The 17,736-nt window shown below is 39.9% G+C and overlaps 2 protein-coding genes across 2 annotated transcripts; one reads left to right on the top strand and one right to left on the bottom strand.

Moving 5' to 3' along the window:
* The first annotated feature begins 1,055 nt into the window (after positions 1-1,055).
* Positions 1,056-8,200, top strand: nelfcd (negative elongation factor complex member C/D). The gene is made up of 15 exons (XM_083887840.1): positions 1,056-1,205; positions 2,196-2,299; positions 2,841-2,950; positions 3,075-3,184; positions 3,341-3,448; positions 3,558-3,710; positions 4,036-4,166; positions 4,957-5,122; positions 5,210-5,344; positions 6,066-6,205; positions 6,381-6,495; positions 6,592-6,687; positions 7,040-7,180; positions 7,473-7,602; positions 7,774-8,200. The coding sequence occupies exons 1-15, from the start codon at positions 1,149-1,151 to the stop codon at positions 7,806-7,808; spliced, it is 1,731 nt and encodes a 576-aa protein (XP_083743966.1). The 5' UTR covers positions 1,056-1,148; the 3' UTR covers positions 7,809-8,200.
* A 527-nt stretch (positions 8,201-8,727) lies between these two features.
* On the bottom strand, positions 8,728-16,322 carry ctsz (cathepsin Z). Its single transcript, XM_083888762.1, has 6 exons — positions 15,974-16,322; positions 12,189-12,352; positions 11,786-11,965; positions 11,545-11,695; positions 10,022-10,184; positions 8,728-9,342 (listed from the first exon to the last, which is right to left on the bottom strand). The coding sequence occupies exons 1-6, from the start codon at positions 16,108-16,110 to the stop codon at positions 9,217-9,219; spliced, it is 921 nt and encodes a 306-aa protein (XP_083744888.1). The 5' UTR covers positions 16,111-16,322; the 3' UTR covers positions 8,728-9,216.
* Between the last annotated feature and the right edge of the window lie 1,414 nt (positions 16,323-17,736).

Here is a 17,736-nt window from a genome sequence, read left to right as displayed (position 1 = left end):
GCGCTGTCAAGGCTGCGTCACACGGTATCTCCTGTTACAGCTGCTCACGTAGAACCATGTTTACTGTTCACTCGCTCACCCGAATCAGGTGATACCCTGCTAGAGTAGCGATTGGCTCTTGTCTCAGACCTTCCCCGAGGTGATTGGAGGAGTGACGAGCACTCAGCATGTGACCTCTACAATGAGCTTCCGCCCACGGAAATGAGATGGTGTAACACGGCGTATATATATAGCGTTACATGTCACGGTAAACTTTGTTGTGGTGTTTTTAAACATCAATCTCACCGTCTCCCTGACAGCAACACATGCTACATAAAGGTCAAGCAAATAAGCACCAGAGTATCTATTATTCGTCTTTTTGTTTTTGTTTTACATTTTATTTTGTATTTCTGAACCACAACGTGAGTGTTGCATGCTGGGAAATCAGACCTCCTGCTAAACCGACAACAGTACTTTTAAGTTGATCACTATTTTTGTATTGTAAAGATACTACATTTCCGAGTTTACTTATCATCTTTAGTTATTGATTTGATATGACTGTTATTCAACCCACATTTAATTTCACGTGACAAATCTTGCATTATGAACTAATATATATTATTTGTGTTTGTGGTTGTGTTTTAAATAAACTTGCAGTTAAGTAAAGTGGTATAAAAAAAGTAGCGGTTGTTTACCTATGTTTACTACCAATGGAATTATGTCTTTTTTTTAAAGTATGTGTCGTGCCTAGAACAAAATACTGAAGTGTGTATAACTCTAACAACATGCCAAAGAGTAGATGATGGGAGATGGGACCCCCGATTATTAATTATAATAATATAATTTCGCACACTGCTGGTATTTCATCGAAACCTGTGACCTGCATAATGATGACATAAAACCTCAAAATAACTGTAACAAATCAATAAATGTGTTGTTGTGCTGAGAGAGCTCAGCTGCACCTGACAGTCCAAACATACTGATGATGAGACCCTGAGATTAGGGGGCGTGGCTTGCAGTTCACCGCTTCGCCATTTTCCGGTTGTTGTTGTTGTTAGCTTACTAGCTAAGCGGGTTGTCATTTTTCCCCGTTTCACCCGTTTACACCCATATTAAACACACTCTGGTGATTTGTTGCAACCGACATAACACCTGCTTTCCTCGTCATCATGGACGAAGAGTATTACAGCGGCGGAGGAGACTGGGAAGGAACGGAGGGAAGCACGGTGAGAGGTCGACTTGTTGCTGCCGTTTAAGTAGCATTAGCTTTGCTGCAGCACTAGCAGCTGCTGGTTTGCTGCTGTGATAACTCAATATTAACATTCAGGCTGCACATACCTGATGTGCCGATGATGGTGGTGGTGAAAACAAGTGCACCTGCACTGTTAAAGAGAAGCCCCGCGCCATAGTCTGAACTCAGCCAACAGCCAAGTTAGCTGGCTAACATCAGCTACAAGCTAACTAACATGCTTACCTCGTCTCAACAAAACTCCAGTTTTACATCTGTCTGTAGATTTTATTCATTATTTTTTAAAGCACACCAGACTTTTTGTTCTGCAACACAAACCAACATGCTCGATGTTGTTATGCTTAACTCTTCATAATGAGTCATATAAGCAAAGATGTTTAGTTAACATTTAGTTCACTGTTTTGACTTATCGAAAAGTTGCAAAGACGCGGAGATTAATATCTTGACTAATTTTTCCGAGTAATCAGTTCGCTGATTCATTGTTGTTTCACAAACCACGAAATAATGACTATGTTGTTTTGTCAACAAAATTAGTCAAGAGATATTCACTTTAGTGTCACAGAGAAACCAGGAAATATATTCATCTTTAAGATGCGGGAATCGTATAACTTAATTTTAATTTATCTCATGACGAATTGATTGTCAAAATCAAATTTGAAGGGATTTTGTTAAGTATTAATAAATATTTGATCGATCGATCTTTTTTTCTTCTAGTCCAGTAAATGTCTTGATCTGTTCTCTAACCAAATATTCAGTTGACTGTCTTACAGGGACAAAGAAATTAGAAAGTATTCACCTTTGAGGAGTGGAAATCTGATTAATTGAACGAAATCAAACCAAACCAATTAATCAATTACCCAAATATTTGGCTATTCATTAAAAATGTAAAATACTAATTGGTTAATGGATTAATTGTTGCAACTCTACGGAGAACATTATGGAAACATAAACACTTTCTATCTTTCAGGAGGAAGGTTATGCTGATGACGGAAAGGTCCAGGAAGACTGTCTGCAGAAATTCTCCAGCAGGGACTACATCATGGAGCCTGCAATCTTCAACACCCTTAAAGCGTGAGCGCCTGTCTCCTCATACACACGTGATCCCTCTTTCTAAAACGAGAACAATCAATACTAGTGCAGTTCTTGTGTCTTTGGCTTCAGCTCGCTCAGCGTCGTGTGCATGGCTCGTTGCACTTGCGTGAAGCTTCCCGTTTGGTGATATTGCTGTCATTTCTGCCAAACAAATGTTTTCATCTGTTTACTGAGTTTTGGTTGCAGGCATAGCAAAATAGTGACATAATACAGTACATTATCCACTTTTTGTTGTCTGTGACTATATTTGACACAGTCAACAGCTATTGAAGTAATCAAGTCAAGGACCTATACCCATTCCATTGCTTTCCTATCCAAACAATGTCAAAATTGGCACTGCACACCCTTAGTAGGTCAAGCCAAGTTTGAAGCCTATTAAGTGAATTGTTCAATAGTCATGTGATTAACTGTCAGACAGCTGGAGAATTAATAGATAGGTGATGAAATTAACATTTGTGAAGAAGGAAGAGAGGCTTCAGTCATACATTTCCTCTGAGAAATCCTGCTTTTTTTCTCACAGGTATTTCCGAGCTGGTGGTTCTCCAGAACACGTCATCCAACTTCTGTCGGAAAATTACTCTGCTGTGGCTCAGACTGTTAACCTGCTGGCAGAATGGCTCATCCAGATGGGTAGGTAATAAAAATTGAAGACATAGACTTTGGTTTATCTTCTGAGTAATCAACTCTGTGCCAAGGAGAAACATTTTCCTTGTTGTTTATTAATCTGCATTAATCTGTCTTTGTTTTACTGCAGGTGTAGAGCCTGCTCAGGTACAAGAGCGGGTTGAAAATCACCTCAAGAGTCTTCTGATAAAGCACTTTGACCCCCAGAAAGCAGATTCCATTTTCACTGTTGAGGGAGAGGTGAGATCTGCTCAAATACTGTATATCTAATGCCAAAGACTTGGTCATCAAGGTTATATATAACATATTTTATTATGAGCTCCATTTGATTTATTTTTAGTATAATTGTAATTTTTTGTGTGGATCTGAAACTAATCGAGTCTGCTGTGTTTCCAGACTCCTGCGTGGCTCGAGCAGATGATCGCTCACACTACATGGAGAGATCTCTTCTATAAGTTGGCAGAGGCTCACCCAGATTGTCTCATGCTCAACTTCACTGTAAAGGTATAATTACACAAAACAACTCAAAAACAGCAATTTTAAAACACATCTTTATTGTTTGTATTTTCTCAATCTAAGCAGTTTGTTCACCCTTCTTCCTCTGTGTGTCTAGCTCATTTCAGATGCTGGTTACCAGGGAGAGATCACCAGTGTGTCCACTGCGTGTCAGCAGTTGGAGGTTTTCTCTCGAGTACTGAGGACGTCTTTGGCCACTCTGCTGGATGGAGGAGAGGAGAACCTGGAGAAGAACCTGCCAGAGTTTGCTGTGAGGCTAACCTTTATTTTGCACTATGTAAACTTTGATATAAAATATCAGATTCTTCAAGGATCTGCTATCATAGGTTTGTACCTCATATCTTTTTCTTTTGAATTGAGTGTAGCATTTAATAAGTAATTCCGAGTTATTTTTCATGTAAAACTGACTGAAAAAAATGTGAGAATCTGTCTTTCCTAACAGTGTCATATGACTGACAATTACATACCTTAATTGTGGACATTCTGCCTTGATGAAAGAATTACTAGGGTATCATCTCTTTGCTGTTTCTGTGTTTGATGATCTTTGCTGAGTTGTCGTTGCCTCTCTCCTGTAGAAGATGGTGTGTCATGGTGAACACACCTACCTCTTTGCCCAGGCCATGATGTCGATCCTGTCTCAGGAGGAACAAGGTGGTTCAGCTGTTCGCAGGATCGGCCAAGAAGTGCAGAAGTCAGCACATGAGAGGTACAGCTCACTTTTTCAGTGTGACATCTGTTCTGTGTAGTTTCACCTAATAAAATCGATCAAGTGTAAGTGATTACTGTATCAAGAAAGTAACAGGGACAGAATTATGGTGATTTTGTTGAATAAAACAAGGAATCATTTATAATGTAGAATATGAACCGACTGGGATTTAAATCGGCAAATTCATATACCAACATGATTCAGTAATCTTGGCTGAGGATACTGTCCCAACTTAAGAACCACACGCTATTGACCTTGTCCCAGGGTTCAAGTAGTGTATGTTTGCCTCCACACCGCGAGGTGGTGATATGCCCCCTTTCAGCATGGTGTCTTGTTGGTAGCTAAATATAAAAAAATAAAGCTGACAAGAGCATAATTCCAGTCTCTTCATAAGTCCAAAAATACAGTGGTCTGGATTTTTATCATGTTTTCTCAGAGTTGTCTGCTTTTCGTTTGCTGGCTTCTTCTATTGTATCCATAGCAAACCTCAGTGATGGGATGTGTAGAGCATGTGCAATACATGTCGGCCAGCTTGGGTCCAGTTGAACGTATACATGCAGTAGAAATTAAATTTCCAGTCACGTTATTTGAGTGTGTTAGTGTGTTAACTTTGAGAAATTCAATTTGGTACCATTTCAGTCAGAAATGGTACTGTTTTAGTCAGGCTAACACAGTAATTCAATTTCTTTCAAAGCCCATTTAAACATTTGGGGCTTGTTTGTGTGCCTGTTTGTAACTGTCATGTATACAAAGTTCACTGTTGACATCAGTTCTGTGGTTCATATGTCAGAGGTCATGATGCCAGTCAGATAACCCTGGCACTCGGCACAGCAGCGGCTTACCCTCGAGCGTGCCAAGCACTGGGTGCCATGTTGTCTAAAGGAGCCCTGAATCCTGCTGATATCACAGTCCTGTTCAAGATGTTCAGTAGCATGGACCCTCCTCCTGTGGAGCTGGTGAGTACAGCACATCTTTGACCCTGGTTATGTTCACGGAATATTTGTTAAAGTGCTGCTCAGTGAAACACTATTTCTCGTCTGTAGATCAGAGTGCCCGCCTTCCTGGACCTGTTCATGCAGTCACTATTTAAGCCTGGATCAAAGATCAACCAAGACCATAAACACAAATACATCCATATCCTGGCGTACGCTGCCAGTGTGGTTGAGACGTGGAAAAAGGTACAGAAAACTAGTAATTCTGTAAGGAACTGTTCATAAACACATTGCTTAAAACACATCAAATAAGCCAGAGGTGTTTTTAACCAAGGTGGGGTTGCTCCTTTGTTGCGCCTGTCGTTGCTGAGCAAATAAAACTTGGTTTTATATATATATATATATATATATATAAAAACAGCATCACTTAATTAATGTTTGCATTAAAACTAAAACCAAATCACAGACTGTGGATGTTCATGTGTCAAGAAAAATAAGAAAGAACTTGCCATGTCTGGGTTAATCCTCTTGTCCAGCTGATTCAGGAGTCTGCATGCTGGAACGTTCAAAGTTCATTTCAGAGTTGACGAAAAACAATTTGATCCAGTTCTTTGGTCCGAATATCAAAATGCGTGCTGAAAGCACCTGCTGCGTTCAATTTTTTGGGGGATATTTTCATCTCAGTGTGACGGGGTGTCAACGCACATTTGTGCATCTCCATTGAACATAAAGTATTTGTGTGCACAAAAGACAATGCATGTGAACAGCACCGAAATTAAGCAGACATGGTGATGCAAAAAACACTTGCAGACGTGTTTACAGCAGTAAAATGGGTTAGGGTTAGAATAATATATAGTAAATATAGCCATAGTAAATGTCATGTATCCTTGTTTGTCTCTGTTTTGTTCCCTGGTTCCACACCAGCTTCTTACACTCGGTTTCTTTTGTGACACCTGTTCACTCCCAGAACAAGCGAGTTAACATAAATAAAGACGAGCACAAGTCGACTTCAAAGGCGATAGAGACCGTGCACAACCTGTGCTGCAATGAGAACAAAGGAGCTACAGAGCTGGTGGCTGAACTCGGTACTTTGTACCAGTGTATCCGGTGAGTGAACACGACCCCTGCACCACCTGCAACTCCAGATTCATAAAGAAGGAAACAATGTGTTTGATTAGAGAAACACTGAAAAATAACTTGACAACAGCCGGATAAAATTATATCCACTCAAAAGCAGATTTTAGGAGCGACTGAAATTGTAATAATGACTTTCCTCGTTCAGGTTTCCAGTCGTTGCCATGGGTGTTTTAAAGTGGGTGGACTGGACGGTTTCTGAGCCGCGCTACTTTCAGCTCCAGACTGATCACACTCCTGTACATTTAGCTCTGCTGGACGAGGTACCAGATTCCTGCCACAAAGATCAGTGGTTTGTCCTTGATTTCGAGTCCCAAAGCCAGGTGTTGGATTTAAACATGAACTCCTCCTCTGCACAGATCTGCACGTGTCACCAGCTGCTGCACCCACAGGTCCTCCAGCTGCTCATCAAACTCTTTGAGACGGAGCACTCTCAGCTTGACGTCATGGAGCAGGTGTGTACTGAGCATAGCTCACAATAAGGCTGAAGATTATTGATTATTCATTGATTATGAAGTTATTTTGATCATTGAGCTTTTTTTAATAATTAAGACAATCTCAGTATTTTTCTGCTTCTTAAATGTGAATGTTTTCTGGTTAATTTGCTTCTTCCTCAACTGCAAATACTCCAGATCAGCCATCATGTAGTGTGGGATAAATAATCAGTGATCCTCTGACTGAAAGTTGCGTAGTGTGAACTTTGCTTTAAATGGATGCCTCTCATTTCACTTTCTTTGTTAGTGCATGTACCGTCTCTCAGCTGACTGCATGTTGTTTTTACCTCCCCCCCACCCCCACCCCCTTCAGCTGGAACTGAAGAAGACTCTGCTGGACCGAATGGTTCATCTGCTAAGTCGTGGCTACGTCCTTCCTGTAGTTGGTTACATTCGAAAGTGTCTGGAGAAACTCAACACAGATATTTCCCTCATTAGATACTTTGTGACTGAGGTAAAAGTGACATCTTATTGGAATGAGATGTGTGTGACTTATAAATATTTCCCAGCAACGCAGAAGTTCCTGCAGATCCTTGACGTCTCGAGCTTTGATTTAACATACACGGCCTTGAAAATGGTCGTGGAGGTTTGACTGTATAGTATCAGCTAATTGAAGACATATTCTCATATGTCATATAGAATCATTCCTCCACTTTTCAAACTGGAAGACTTCTTAATTTAAAAAACAAATTATTATTTACAAAAACATCCATCAGAAAACTAACTCCAGTACTGTTTTTTAAAAGGTGCTGGATGTGATCGCACCTCCATATACATCAGACTTTGTTCAGCTCTTCCTGCCCATCCTGGAGAATGACAGCATTGCAGGAACCATACGCGCGGAGGGAGAACACGATCCTGTCGCCGAGTTCATCGGTGAGTGACGTGCTTTTACATTTTGAACTAGTTTGAACCAGCACAGAAATGTTTTATGTGCAACTATTCATGGAGTGATGTTAACACACACACGCACAGGACTGGGAAACAAAAAATCTGTATATCATCCACTTCTTTTACAATTAATGTGGTTATTACTTTTTTCCCCAGCTCATTGCAAGTCAAATTTCATCATGATCAACTGATGTGGAAAAATAAAGACTAAAAAAACTTAGTTGACGGACGTTGTACAAATACGACCAAACAAGGACAGAAGATCTGTGATCTCGATGTTAACAAGTGCTCTGCTTCATTTCACTCGGAGACGAGACAAACTTTTCAGTTTCAAGAGAATGAAGATTATCACGTCACCCCACCGAGTGGGAGTGAAGTAATGTTTTTAGTGGCTCACTTTGTGCTTCCACACTTGCACTTGCCACTATGACCAACAAAGGCCGCCAGAAACTTGTTGCGTGAATGGGGTGAAGTCTGCCTTTTCTGATTGCCTTGTTTTCTATTGAGATGACACAAAGTCAAATGGAGTGAAGAAAAGGTCTCATGATACGACAGAAGAGGCTTTGAGAGGATGCAGCTATATTTCTTTTTCACCTTTTGTATTTTATGTTAGTTTGAGTTGTTTTAAAATAAAAAACCTGAACATGTAGTTTTACTGCTTTTCTTTTAAACTTTGATTTTCTACATACTGTAAATGCCATTCACTCTGTTCATATAGATGGTGTCTTGTGTAAGATGTGATCACCAAATGTACATCACTATCTGAAACTTGAAATAAGTCAAAAGCACTGCAATTGAACTGGTTCCTCATCGTGAATCAAGACTGTTTGGGACCAGAGTAAAAACACCCTCGAACAACACAAGCGAATGGGCCTTTTTAACAGTTGATACTGATCACATTAACCATGGCTCTGTTCAGTTCAACAGTCAACACTGAACCATTATGCACCCTGAAACTGGAAGCTAATGGAACTCAACCATCATTTTAATTTTTTACACCTGTGATTTTACTAACAGATCAGGATTAGTTAACTGTTGTCACATACAATTATGGCCAATGTAACCACATTTTAACTTAAAAGACTGAAACAGGACAGGTTTTGTGTGAACCTTCCCTTTCAGGTGTTGTTTATTGGCACAGTGGATCGGTGACATGTTGATTGTTTGGCATGAAAACAAAATTACAAAAAGCTTTATTTGACATGAAGAACATATAAGAAGGCACTTATTAAGTTTTTGTAGAAAAACCCTACGTCCAGCTGCAGAAACAAGACAGGAAACTGAAAAATCTGAAAATGCTCCATGTGTATGTATTTGATGGTGTAAAGCAGATTTGGTACACGGTGGGTAAATCTGTCTGTTAATCTCCCTGGTTTAAAAATAATTCAGATTGTTGAAAGTCTGAAAACTTCACTGTGAAGCAGGTATAAAAATGTAGCTGAAATTTGCCTAACCTGATTTCAAGTGTAAAAAATGGAGAAAAAAAATGATCAGAACTTCCCTTTTCAAGCTTTTGCACATAAAAATTTCCCCACTTCCAGAAACGGGACAAGATTAAGAGCATGTGTTAGCATCCTCGGGCACTGTGTGTGCTGTCCTTTAAAGGTAGTCTTTAGGGACGATTGGGTCTCCGAACATACAGTCCTCCTCCACTGCCAGGTTGTATGTGCTGCCACTTCCTCCCTTGTAGTCACTGGTCACAATCCTGAGCCAACCTTTCTCACCCTGAGAAGAGAGAAGCAAAGCAGAAACGACTCATTCTGATAACTGTCTAATTGTCGTAGTCATTTTCCAGCCAAAGACATTTAAGCATGTCGGCAAATGCTTGGCCATTTCTGTGAACCAGCCTGGAACCTGAACACTCGCTCTAACTGAAAACACAGCAGCCAGAAAGAAGAACACTTAAAATGGCTTACACACCCTGCACCAATGTCCACAGAGAAAATCAGCTATTTTACATTACGGCACACAGAGGTTGTTGATCCACAGCCTCAGTAAGTAATGTTTTATTTTGTGACTTGGGTGTTTTAGCAAAGGCACAAACTGACCAAATGAGACATCAGTAGACCAGCAGCTCCAACATACCTACAAGCTAAAAGTGTTCATTTTCTCTCTGGACTTTGGTGCGGGAGAGTTATCCGTTTCCAAACTTCAGTTTCCAGCCAGGAAAGACTGTCTCATAGTGACATAAGGCAGTGAACATATTCTAGAGGTACCTTAGACTTAAGTGGGTGTAGATTTTAGTCAGTGAGACTCGAGTGAAGTGGCTAAGATCTGTTTTTCTTTCTGTCCCTACTCTGCTGGAATGTTGATGACGATAAACCTTTACAAGCTCTTTACTTTCACAGATGAGATATCAAACTACTTTCACTGCCTAAACATTATCTTTGAGATGTGGACGTACCCACGGCTCTCCCCAGGAGTTCCGCACGATCCAGTATTCGACGCCGTTCTCCACGCCCCACCCTGCCACTGAGATGATGTGGTTGATGAAGGGTTCCTCGTAGTATTCAGAGTAGACGCCTCCAGTGTACGCATCCAGCTTCTCTGTGGCCATAATCCCACAGCTGAAGACAACAGGCACCACAGATGACATTAAGGTGAAACAATGGAGAGAAGACATGAATGTACAGTCATCTACAGCAGCTATTATTTGAGAGGGCAAAAAAAGACGGTGCATAATAACCAGTGATATTTGGCTTCAGGACCCCATTAAAACATTGAGATGATCAACATCATAGTGAAGACTTAAGGAGAGTAGTGAGGATGCTTAGCCCTGTGCCTGCATTTAATAATCCATCCTTGGGTAGAATATTCAATCTCTACCTATAATCCATCCTGAATGTGACACTGAACTTTTACGTATCATATTGGTTTGGTGTTTTTTTGAACAGGGAGATTTCTTTGAAGGTCGTAGCAGAGGTAATGAGAATGAGTGAAAGGCAATGAACCAGACAGGGTCTTTTTCTGTCATCTGTGGTGGAGAAAAGTGTCTGAGTCCGTCCCGTTTATCAGAATTCTTTTCATTCTTTTTGTTATTTGCACTCTTTTGTGGCACAGAATTGTTGTGAGACTTTTTTATTCCTTGTCTTAACCAAACAGACGTCTAGATGACTGGATATCTGTTACAGTTGTATTTACTTTCAAAAGATTTCTGTTCCTCAGGCAAACTCTGTGTCTTGTGGTTTCCTGCAGATTGAGCAGGAGGCTGTGACACGGTGAATGTAGCACAGGGCCCTACTCATTAGTAACTGATTTCTTGTTGTGTCTGCACAAAAATGCAAGGGATGCATTTTGAGATGAATTTTTTTTTTTCATTTTGTAACCCTTTTTCTAAAAACATTGTTTAACCCTTTGTTGTGCTTATTTTAACCATAAACAGGCCAGAAAATTATCCTGTGAGTAAGTAAGTGCCCTTTTTACCAGAATAACGTCCAATATCTGGCAGTTATTTACAATTTACTGCATGTTAAAATATTGTATTAACAATTTAAATTGTAGGAAAACAAAAAGTTTAATTGAGAAGAGATACTATAGCTGAATTTTTGTCAAAAATGGAAACTTATGTACAGGTGCTTTTCCAACTCTCTCCTCTCTGGTGTCATATACACTGATTCTCTGGCTTCCTGCAACAGTGCTGGCTTTGATGTGCAACTTCTCAGCTTTGAGAAACCGTTGGAAGTTTTTCCAACAGCACAAACCGTCAGGTAATTACGGTAATGCAAAGTGCAACAACGTGTCGTGTGCGATACGCTCGGTGTTAAAGGGTTAATGCTCCTAAAACAATGGTTCCGTGGATATAAAGCTGATGCGATACAAAATATTGCAGATAAAAGTGTTATTGATTGACACGTGTGCCCAATAAAGTGGCCAGTGAGTGTCTAAACAAATTGAATGGACAGTAGTAGAGAGAAGCATGAAGGAAACCTGATGGGTCCTCTCGCGTAGATCTCGGCCATCATCTTCTCTCTCCCGCTCACAGATCCATAATCTCCCACTTTCCACAGTGTGTAGTTCTTGACGATGTTGCACACATCAAAGGTTGTGCAGGTGCCACACTCGTTGAAGGGCTTGCACTCTTTAGAGAGGAACACACAACATACGCACACCTCAGACTCACGCTTTCAGTGACAGAGAGAGAAACCTGTGATTTGTGTGTGATGCTCACTCTGGTCTTTGGCCTGGTAGTTGTTGCAGGTCTCATCTGGGATCCCATGTTTGTTAGCGTACTCCCAAACTCCTTGATGATTTCCTCCATGACAAGAGCCGGCGTTACCACAGTCGATCACGTGCTGGACAGAGAGGTAGGCAGACGGCCACGCTCCTTTACGTTTAATGTTGATGCGATCTGAACAGAGCACAAACATAGAAATTTAAAAAAAATCTAAATAAATAAAGAGTACAAAGCACAATTCACACGCTAATAGGGAACATGAGCTGGAATTAGACTGCATTGAGACCGGTTAGTTTTACCCTAATGATGTGTTGTCCTTCTGAGCCAAAGAGGAACTAAAACCATTGATCAAACATGTCTGATAATTCCCCTGTGAGAAATATGTCATGAGTCATACCTGCCATGGCGCTGGTGCTGCCATGAGCCCAGCAGGAGCCGCAGTACTGGGGGATGTGCTGGTTACGGGTTGTACTGACATAGTTTGCACCATTGCTGTTCCTCCAGTCCCACGATTTGGGCAAATCTGACACATTTAAATATTCATGGGGGCGAGGAGCAGTCCTGTGAACAGACAAGGATTTGATTTTTAAAGTATTTGTTCTCTTGAAGAGTTTCTCTGTCCAATAAAAAACAGTCTGTGGTTTGAGTAAACAATCTGTATTTGCATATTACTTTTCTAGTCCTGATGATCACTCAAAGCTGCTTTACACCACAGTTTTTGTCAACAATGTGCAGGGTTAAGTGTCTTGCCCAAGCATACACTGTCATGTGGAGTAGCGGAGCTGGGTATCAAATGCACAACTTTCAAGTGGAAAGACAACTCGCACAGTAAATACCTCATGTAAGTACAGCTGCAACGGCAACGATTATTTGCAATACTTGTGTGGTCCTTAAAATGTGAGAAAATGTTGATCTGTCTTTGTCAAACCTGGAAGTGATGATGTTCTTAAATGTCTTGTTTTGTCCAAAAACCAAAATAACTCTGTTTTAATGATTTCTTTGTTAAATGCCCCCCCCCCCCCAACAAGGGCAAATGGAACTCACCTGAAAATCCCTTCCAGTGTCAAAGTGCATTAGGGCAAATGGATCATTTCCTAAATTTCCTAAATTATTCCTTAACAGGTGCGTTAAAAACATCAATGGATCCTTGTTCAGGGTGACACTGACTAGTATTACTGTTTTCTCGATTGTTTTATAGGCCCTGTGATGGACTGGTGAACTGTCCAGGGTGTGACTCCGCCGATCACTCTATGTCACCCTGCGACCCTCCGTTGGAGGATGAAGCGGTACATAATGAATGGATTGTTTTTATACTCAAAACACACAAATACACATTAACAAATTTATTTTATTCCTATTTATTTCCCACAAAAACAATGTTCACAGTGTACATCCCAACCAACACAAAGTTGCACATACAGTGGTCTACATACAAAACAGAACCCTTTTATGCTCACGCACTGACTGCAAATTGTAAACCTGTGTGACAGGTGTTTTCCCATGTGATGAGTCAGTTTGCATAGTAGGAAAATTAACTATAGTATTTTGAATGACAGTTTGTTCCTTGTGAAAACAGGAGATTTTCTTCATGAAAATTGTGGCAAATGCAGAGAATTGTGTGTAGTGTTTTGAAAAAAGTGTGTTTTAGAACTGCAATTTGAGTGTAAAGCAGGAATTGTGCTTGTAGTTTAGCAGAGTTGGTTCAGGGGGTTGGTGCATGAGTTACCTGTTGTGGTCATTGTGTCTCAAGTACCAGTATTTGTGTGTAAACCATTGAGAAAAACTATAAAGCAAATATCAAGTAATTTTACGGTATGTTTTTGAATAAAGTCACCTCAAAATTCCTCTCAAAATTGTCTTTTCATTTGTATAATATAGGTTGTTTAAAAGAACTGGGGAAACTGGAAACGAGGAGGTGACAAATAGCATTTTGTTCATGTCCTGTTTTAGAACCTTCTATGAATATTAATAAAACATGAACTAAAAAGTCCTGTCTATCTGTGTTGAAGCTGTGTTTCAAGTCTTTCAGGGACAATTACTAGTTTACAGTGAACTGTTCACTTCCTCAACATGTGACACTTTGTGATGTGAGTAAAAAGTGATGATGAGTTATATATAATATAACGGAAACTGGCTTACCATGACTACTATTGTATTCAAGCTGTTGTCCTGTGAGCTGCGACAGAAACTTGTCTTCTGATTCTGTTGTGGTTTGACCTCTTCCTGTCATGAGTGTTCAACTGTTTCTCAGTGCATTTTGATGGTGAAGGAAACTGTACTCACTGATACAATGACTCTTTTTTTAGAATTTCTCTGAAGGAAAAACCTACATTTTTAACTCTATCCGTCTCTTCCATTGTTAATTGCCTTTTTCTCACCATTTTTCATACTTACACAATACCTTATGCAGTACAGTACTGTTCAAATGATGCTCACAAGGGTCTGACACCACAGTGTGTTCCAACACTACTTTTAGTAACCTTACTACAGAGTAGTAGTTAGTATAGTAAGTAATCGAGGAAGTAGGGACAGCTGTTTTGAATTGGTAGAACCAACTCCCAAGGCTTGACCAACTCCATTCATGCAGAACAGCTTTGTTTTTGTATAATTCTGAACAGGGGCGGCCGGTGTATAGGGACGATTTGGGCGACGCCCTCCCAACTAGGAGGAGAAAGAGAATTTTCTCCTCAGCAATTCCAAGATCCTTAGTATTAATATTCCTTTCAGTCTTCTCTGCCAGCAAAGGTAGTTATTATCAGTGTTCTAGACATATTATCTGTCATTGTCCAATCAGAATCATCAGATTCATGTCACGTTTTATGGTTCCGCCTCTTCTGGGGCGATTTGACTGACGTGAAGAATCGTCCAAAAATTCTCCCATTGACTCCAATGCATTTTTAATGAGGATTTATGTGCATGCACTAACGTGCTTACGTCATATGAAAATTGAGCAAAGAGAGGAGGGGATAATTTCTCTTCACTTCACGTCTCTCGATAAGTTGTTCGCGGCGCGCTGAGCGAAGCGAAGCTCACCGTTTTAAAAATAAACGGTCGATTGTGCTCGTTTAATCGGTCCCAGCACGAACGGATAAGTACACGTAGTTTGACCAGTGCCACGGAGTTCACGCTTTCATACGTGTTAGCTGTTTATGGCTTGTAGCAGCGGATAATCGGACTGTTTTGTGTAAGAAAGTATTATTCTAAGATGCCTTTAGCAACACATGTAAAGATCCAATTCTGCACTTTCCTTTACACTAAATTAATAATTTGACTGCACTATCTTGTCATATGTTTGTTGTATGTATCTGGTAAACGTTGTGAAAGCTCTTGATCCTTGGTCAGTTAATAAATACTTGACTTAATATGCTGCCCCTGTCTTTATGTGGTTGCTGGACACATCTTGTGTCCTGTTTAGCTACTTTACATCATACATTAGATCCATGTAAATAATATTTGTTTATCAAGTTGCCATCTAGTGGACACAAGGAGGACTGTTAATCATCTAACAACACAATGATACTGTCTTTCTTTATGCACATATTGAATGGGTCACTTTAATCATTATCAGAAATAATGCCCCCCCTGAAAGGAGCTGCCACTGATTCTGAAACGTTGTTTTTCAGTTTTATATAACCTCATTTTTATTTTTTAAACTCTGGCAGTTCAGCACTTACCTTTGTACCATTTAAAGGTGCATTATGTAATAAATCTAAATCATCTGGCCATAAAATCCTCCTAATATGTCACAGAGACTCAGGAATAATGTTCATATAACAAACTAAACTCACCAACAACAACAGTACAGACAAAATATTTGCATTAAAAAAATCTTTTGCAGACTGAAAATTATGTTTATGTTTTGAAATCATGTTTTGGCATGTGGCGCCACCTACCGCCGTCTACCAATCATTGCAGTCAGTAGAGAGTCTCAGCTGCCGAGCAACCACGGGTTGCCAGTTACGTCAGAAAACGAAACCTAAAAGACCTTGGTATTTTGGAATTTGAGTGTAGTAACTGTTTTTGGCCACATTCTTACATATGGCACCTTTAGAGCTATTTAATGGGCAAACATTAGCTCGCTGTTTGACGCTAAACCAGTTTCAATAACTGTGTGTTGTTGTTGATGTTTTTTCCAAAAACTGCTGACTCATGTAGAAACAAGATAAACAAAGTCGAACTCACTTGAGTCCAAAGTTCTGGTTCCTCGGTGTTCGGACGTAACAAGGCTGTTTCTGGCTGAAAAACACTCCCGCGAACACTGCGGGCAGAAGAACCGCCAGCAGCTGCAGAACAACCAGCAGCGCAGCTCTGCGAGCCATCAGTGACTCTGTGGCGGCGGCGGTGGAAGAGTTTTAGCGGAGAGGAGAGAGTAGTAGAGGTAGTCTCGGCACCAACACCGACACCAGGCTGACTGTGTGAAGTCACCGTTGAGGAACCGGTAACGAAACTCGAGTCATGTGACCACGAGAACACGCGTATGCGTCACGTGAAATCGTGTAACAATGCGCGAGCCACAACTGTAAATACGGACCTTCACATGTGGACTTCAAACTGAGGAGGGCAGCAGTGCACCTGTTAGTGTAAAGCCTGCCGGAAATTATTACACGAAGAAGAACATTGTCGAACAGTAGAGGGCAGTATTCCACCGGTTAATGTAAAGGCTGCCGTAATTTACTGGAAGACGAACGAAAGCGACTTATATTAAGGGATACAAATAAAAACATACGATCAAATAAAAGGACAGACATTAAAATAAAGTTATGAAAGCAAAAAAGAGAGAAGAATAAGATAAAAAAGGAAAAGACTAATCAAACAAAGGGCACTCAATCTAGAATATTGGAATTAAACAGTGAACTTGAATAAATTAATCTATTACAGATCTAGAATAGATCAAAATTCATCACAGATCTCTATTAGTTAGAAAACTATTACACATCTATAGCGGATACAATCTAGTCAACATATTTACAGATTACGTACTATAAATCTACAAGATTACATAAACTATAAACACAGAAAATCAATATATATCTATTGGCTAAAAAGAGAACGATGAAGACAAAATATACCGCACATCTTCACAGCTCAATTCTACTGCACACCTCTAATCGTGGAGATCTATACTGATAAATACTCCTGTAGTTCTACTGTAGATAAAATCTACTACAGATCTTGAGTTAAGGAAATCTATTGCACATAGATATGGATATAAACCACCTTAGATCTATTGTAGAAACATTGCATCTCTGCATAGGGACAAAATACACAGAATAAATAGATTTTTAATCCATGTCTTTTGTTGATGATAATAATAATATATTTCACACAGAAGTCAGATGGCACTGCCTTTTATTGAAAGACAACAGGATCATCACATGGGTGACAGACACCACACATCACACACTCTGTCAAACACTTCTGAATTAACATTTTGTATTTCGTGTGTTGATGCTTGTCGTTACTAATCTGGCACAATTTAACTCTGAAATCGGCACTCAGGCCCAATCCTCCAATCCAATTTTGGTCCAGGGATCACTCAGTCCATCCATTCACATGACATTTACACAGTACAGTGATTACAAAAAAGGAAGTGTAACTCATGTCTACGTAGATATATGGCATAATCCTCAATTTGCATATACTGTAGAATCAATATACATCGCTCTGGATGAGATGGGTATTTGAAAGCAAGGTGTAGTTTAAAAAATCTGAGTGGTTTATTCATAAATGTAAACCACTTGTTTCTCAGAGTAACTGAGAAATAGAGGAGCTGTGCAGGTCATAAGTGCAGAAAAAGCCGATTCACGAGGACAATAAATTGAACATGTCAGATTTAACCATGATTATCTGTTTAATAAAGCCAAATTCAGTCAATCAAACACTGAAAGCTGAATCACATTTATGATGTTTTATCTTTAAGTGGATGAGCACTTGATTTAATAGTG

The sequence above is a fragment of the Microchirus variegatus genome (genome assembly GCF_963457635.1).
Source record: "Microchirus variegatus genome assembly, chromosome: 4".
Classification (NCBI taxonomy): domain Eukaryota; kingdom Metazoa; phylum Chordata; class Actinopteri; order Pleuronectiformes; family Soleidae; genus Microchirus; species Microchirus variegatus.
Note: the sequence above shows the minus strand (reverse complement) of the source record. Positions and strands in the feature narration are given on the sequence as shown.

Excerpts from the sequence above, each read along its gene's own strand:
- nelfcd (XM_083887840.1), top strand. The coding sequence starts at position 1,149 with ATGGACGAAGAGTATTACAGCGGCGGAGGAGACTGGGAAGGAACGGAG. Across the intron at positions 2,300-2,840 it reads ATCTTCAACACCCTTAAAGC|GTATTTCCGAGCTGGTGGTT; the intron begins GTGAGCGCCTGT and ends TTTTTCTCACAG. Across the intron at positions 7,603-7,773 it reads TCCTGTCGCCGAGTTCATCG|CTCATTGCAAGTCAAATTTC; the intron begins GTGAGTGACGTG and ends TTTTTTCCCCAG.
- ctsz (XM_083888762.1), bottom strand. The coding sequence starts at position 16,110 with ATGGCTCGCAGAGCTGCGCTGCTGGTTGTTCTGCAGCTGCTGGCGGTT. Across the intron at positions 11,696-11,785 it reads CTACCAGGCCAAAGACCAGA|AGTGCAAGCCCTTCAACGAG; the intron begins GTGAGCATCACA and ends TCCTCTCTAAAG. Across the intron at positions 9,343-10,021 it reads ACTCCTGGGGAGAGCCGTGG|GGTGAGAAAGGTTGGCTCAG; the intron begins GTACGTCCACAT and ends CTCTCTTCTCAG.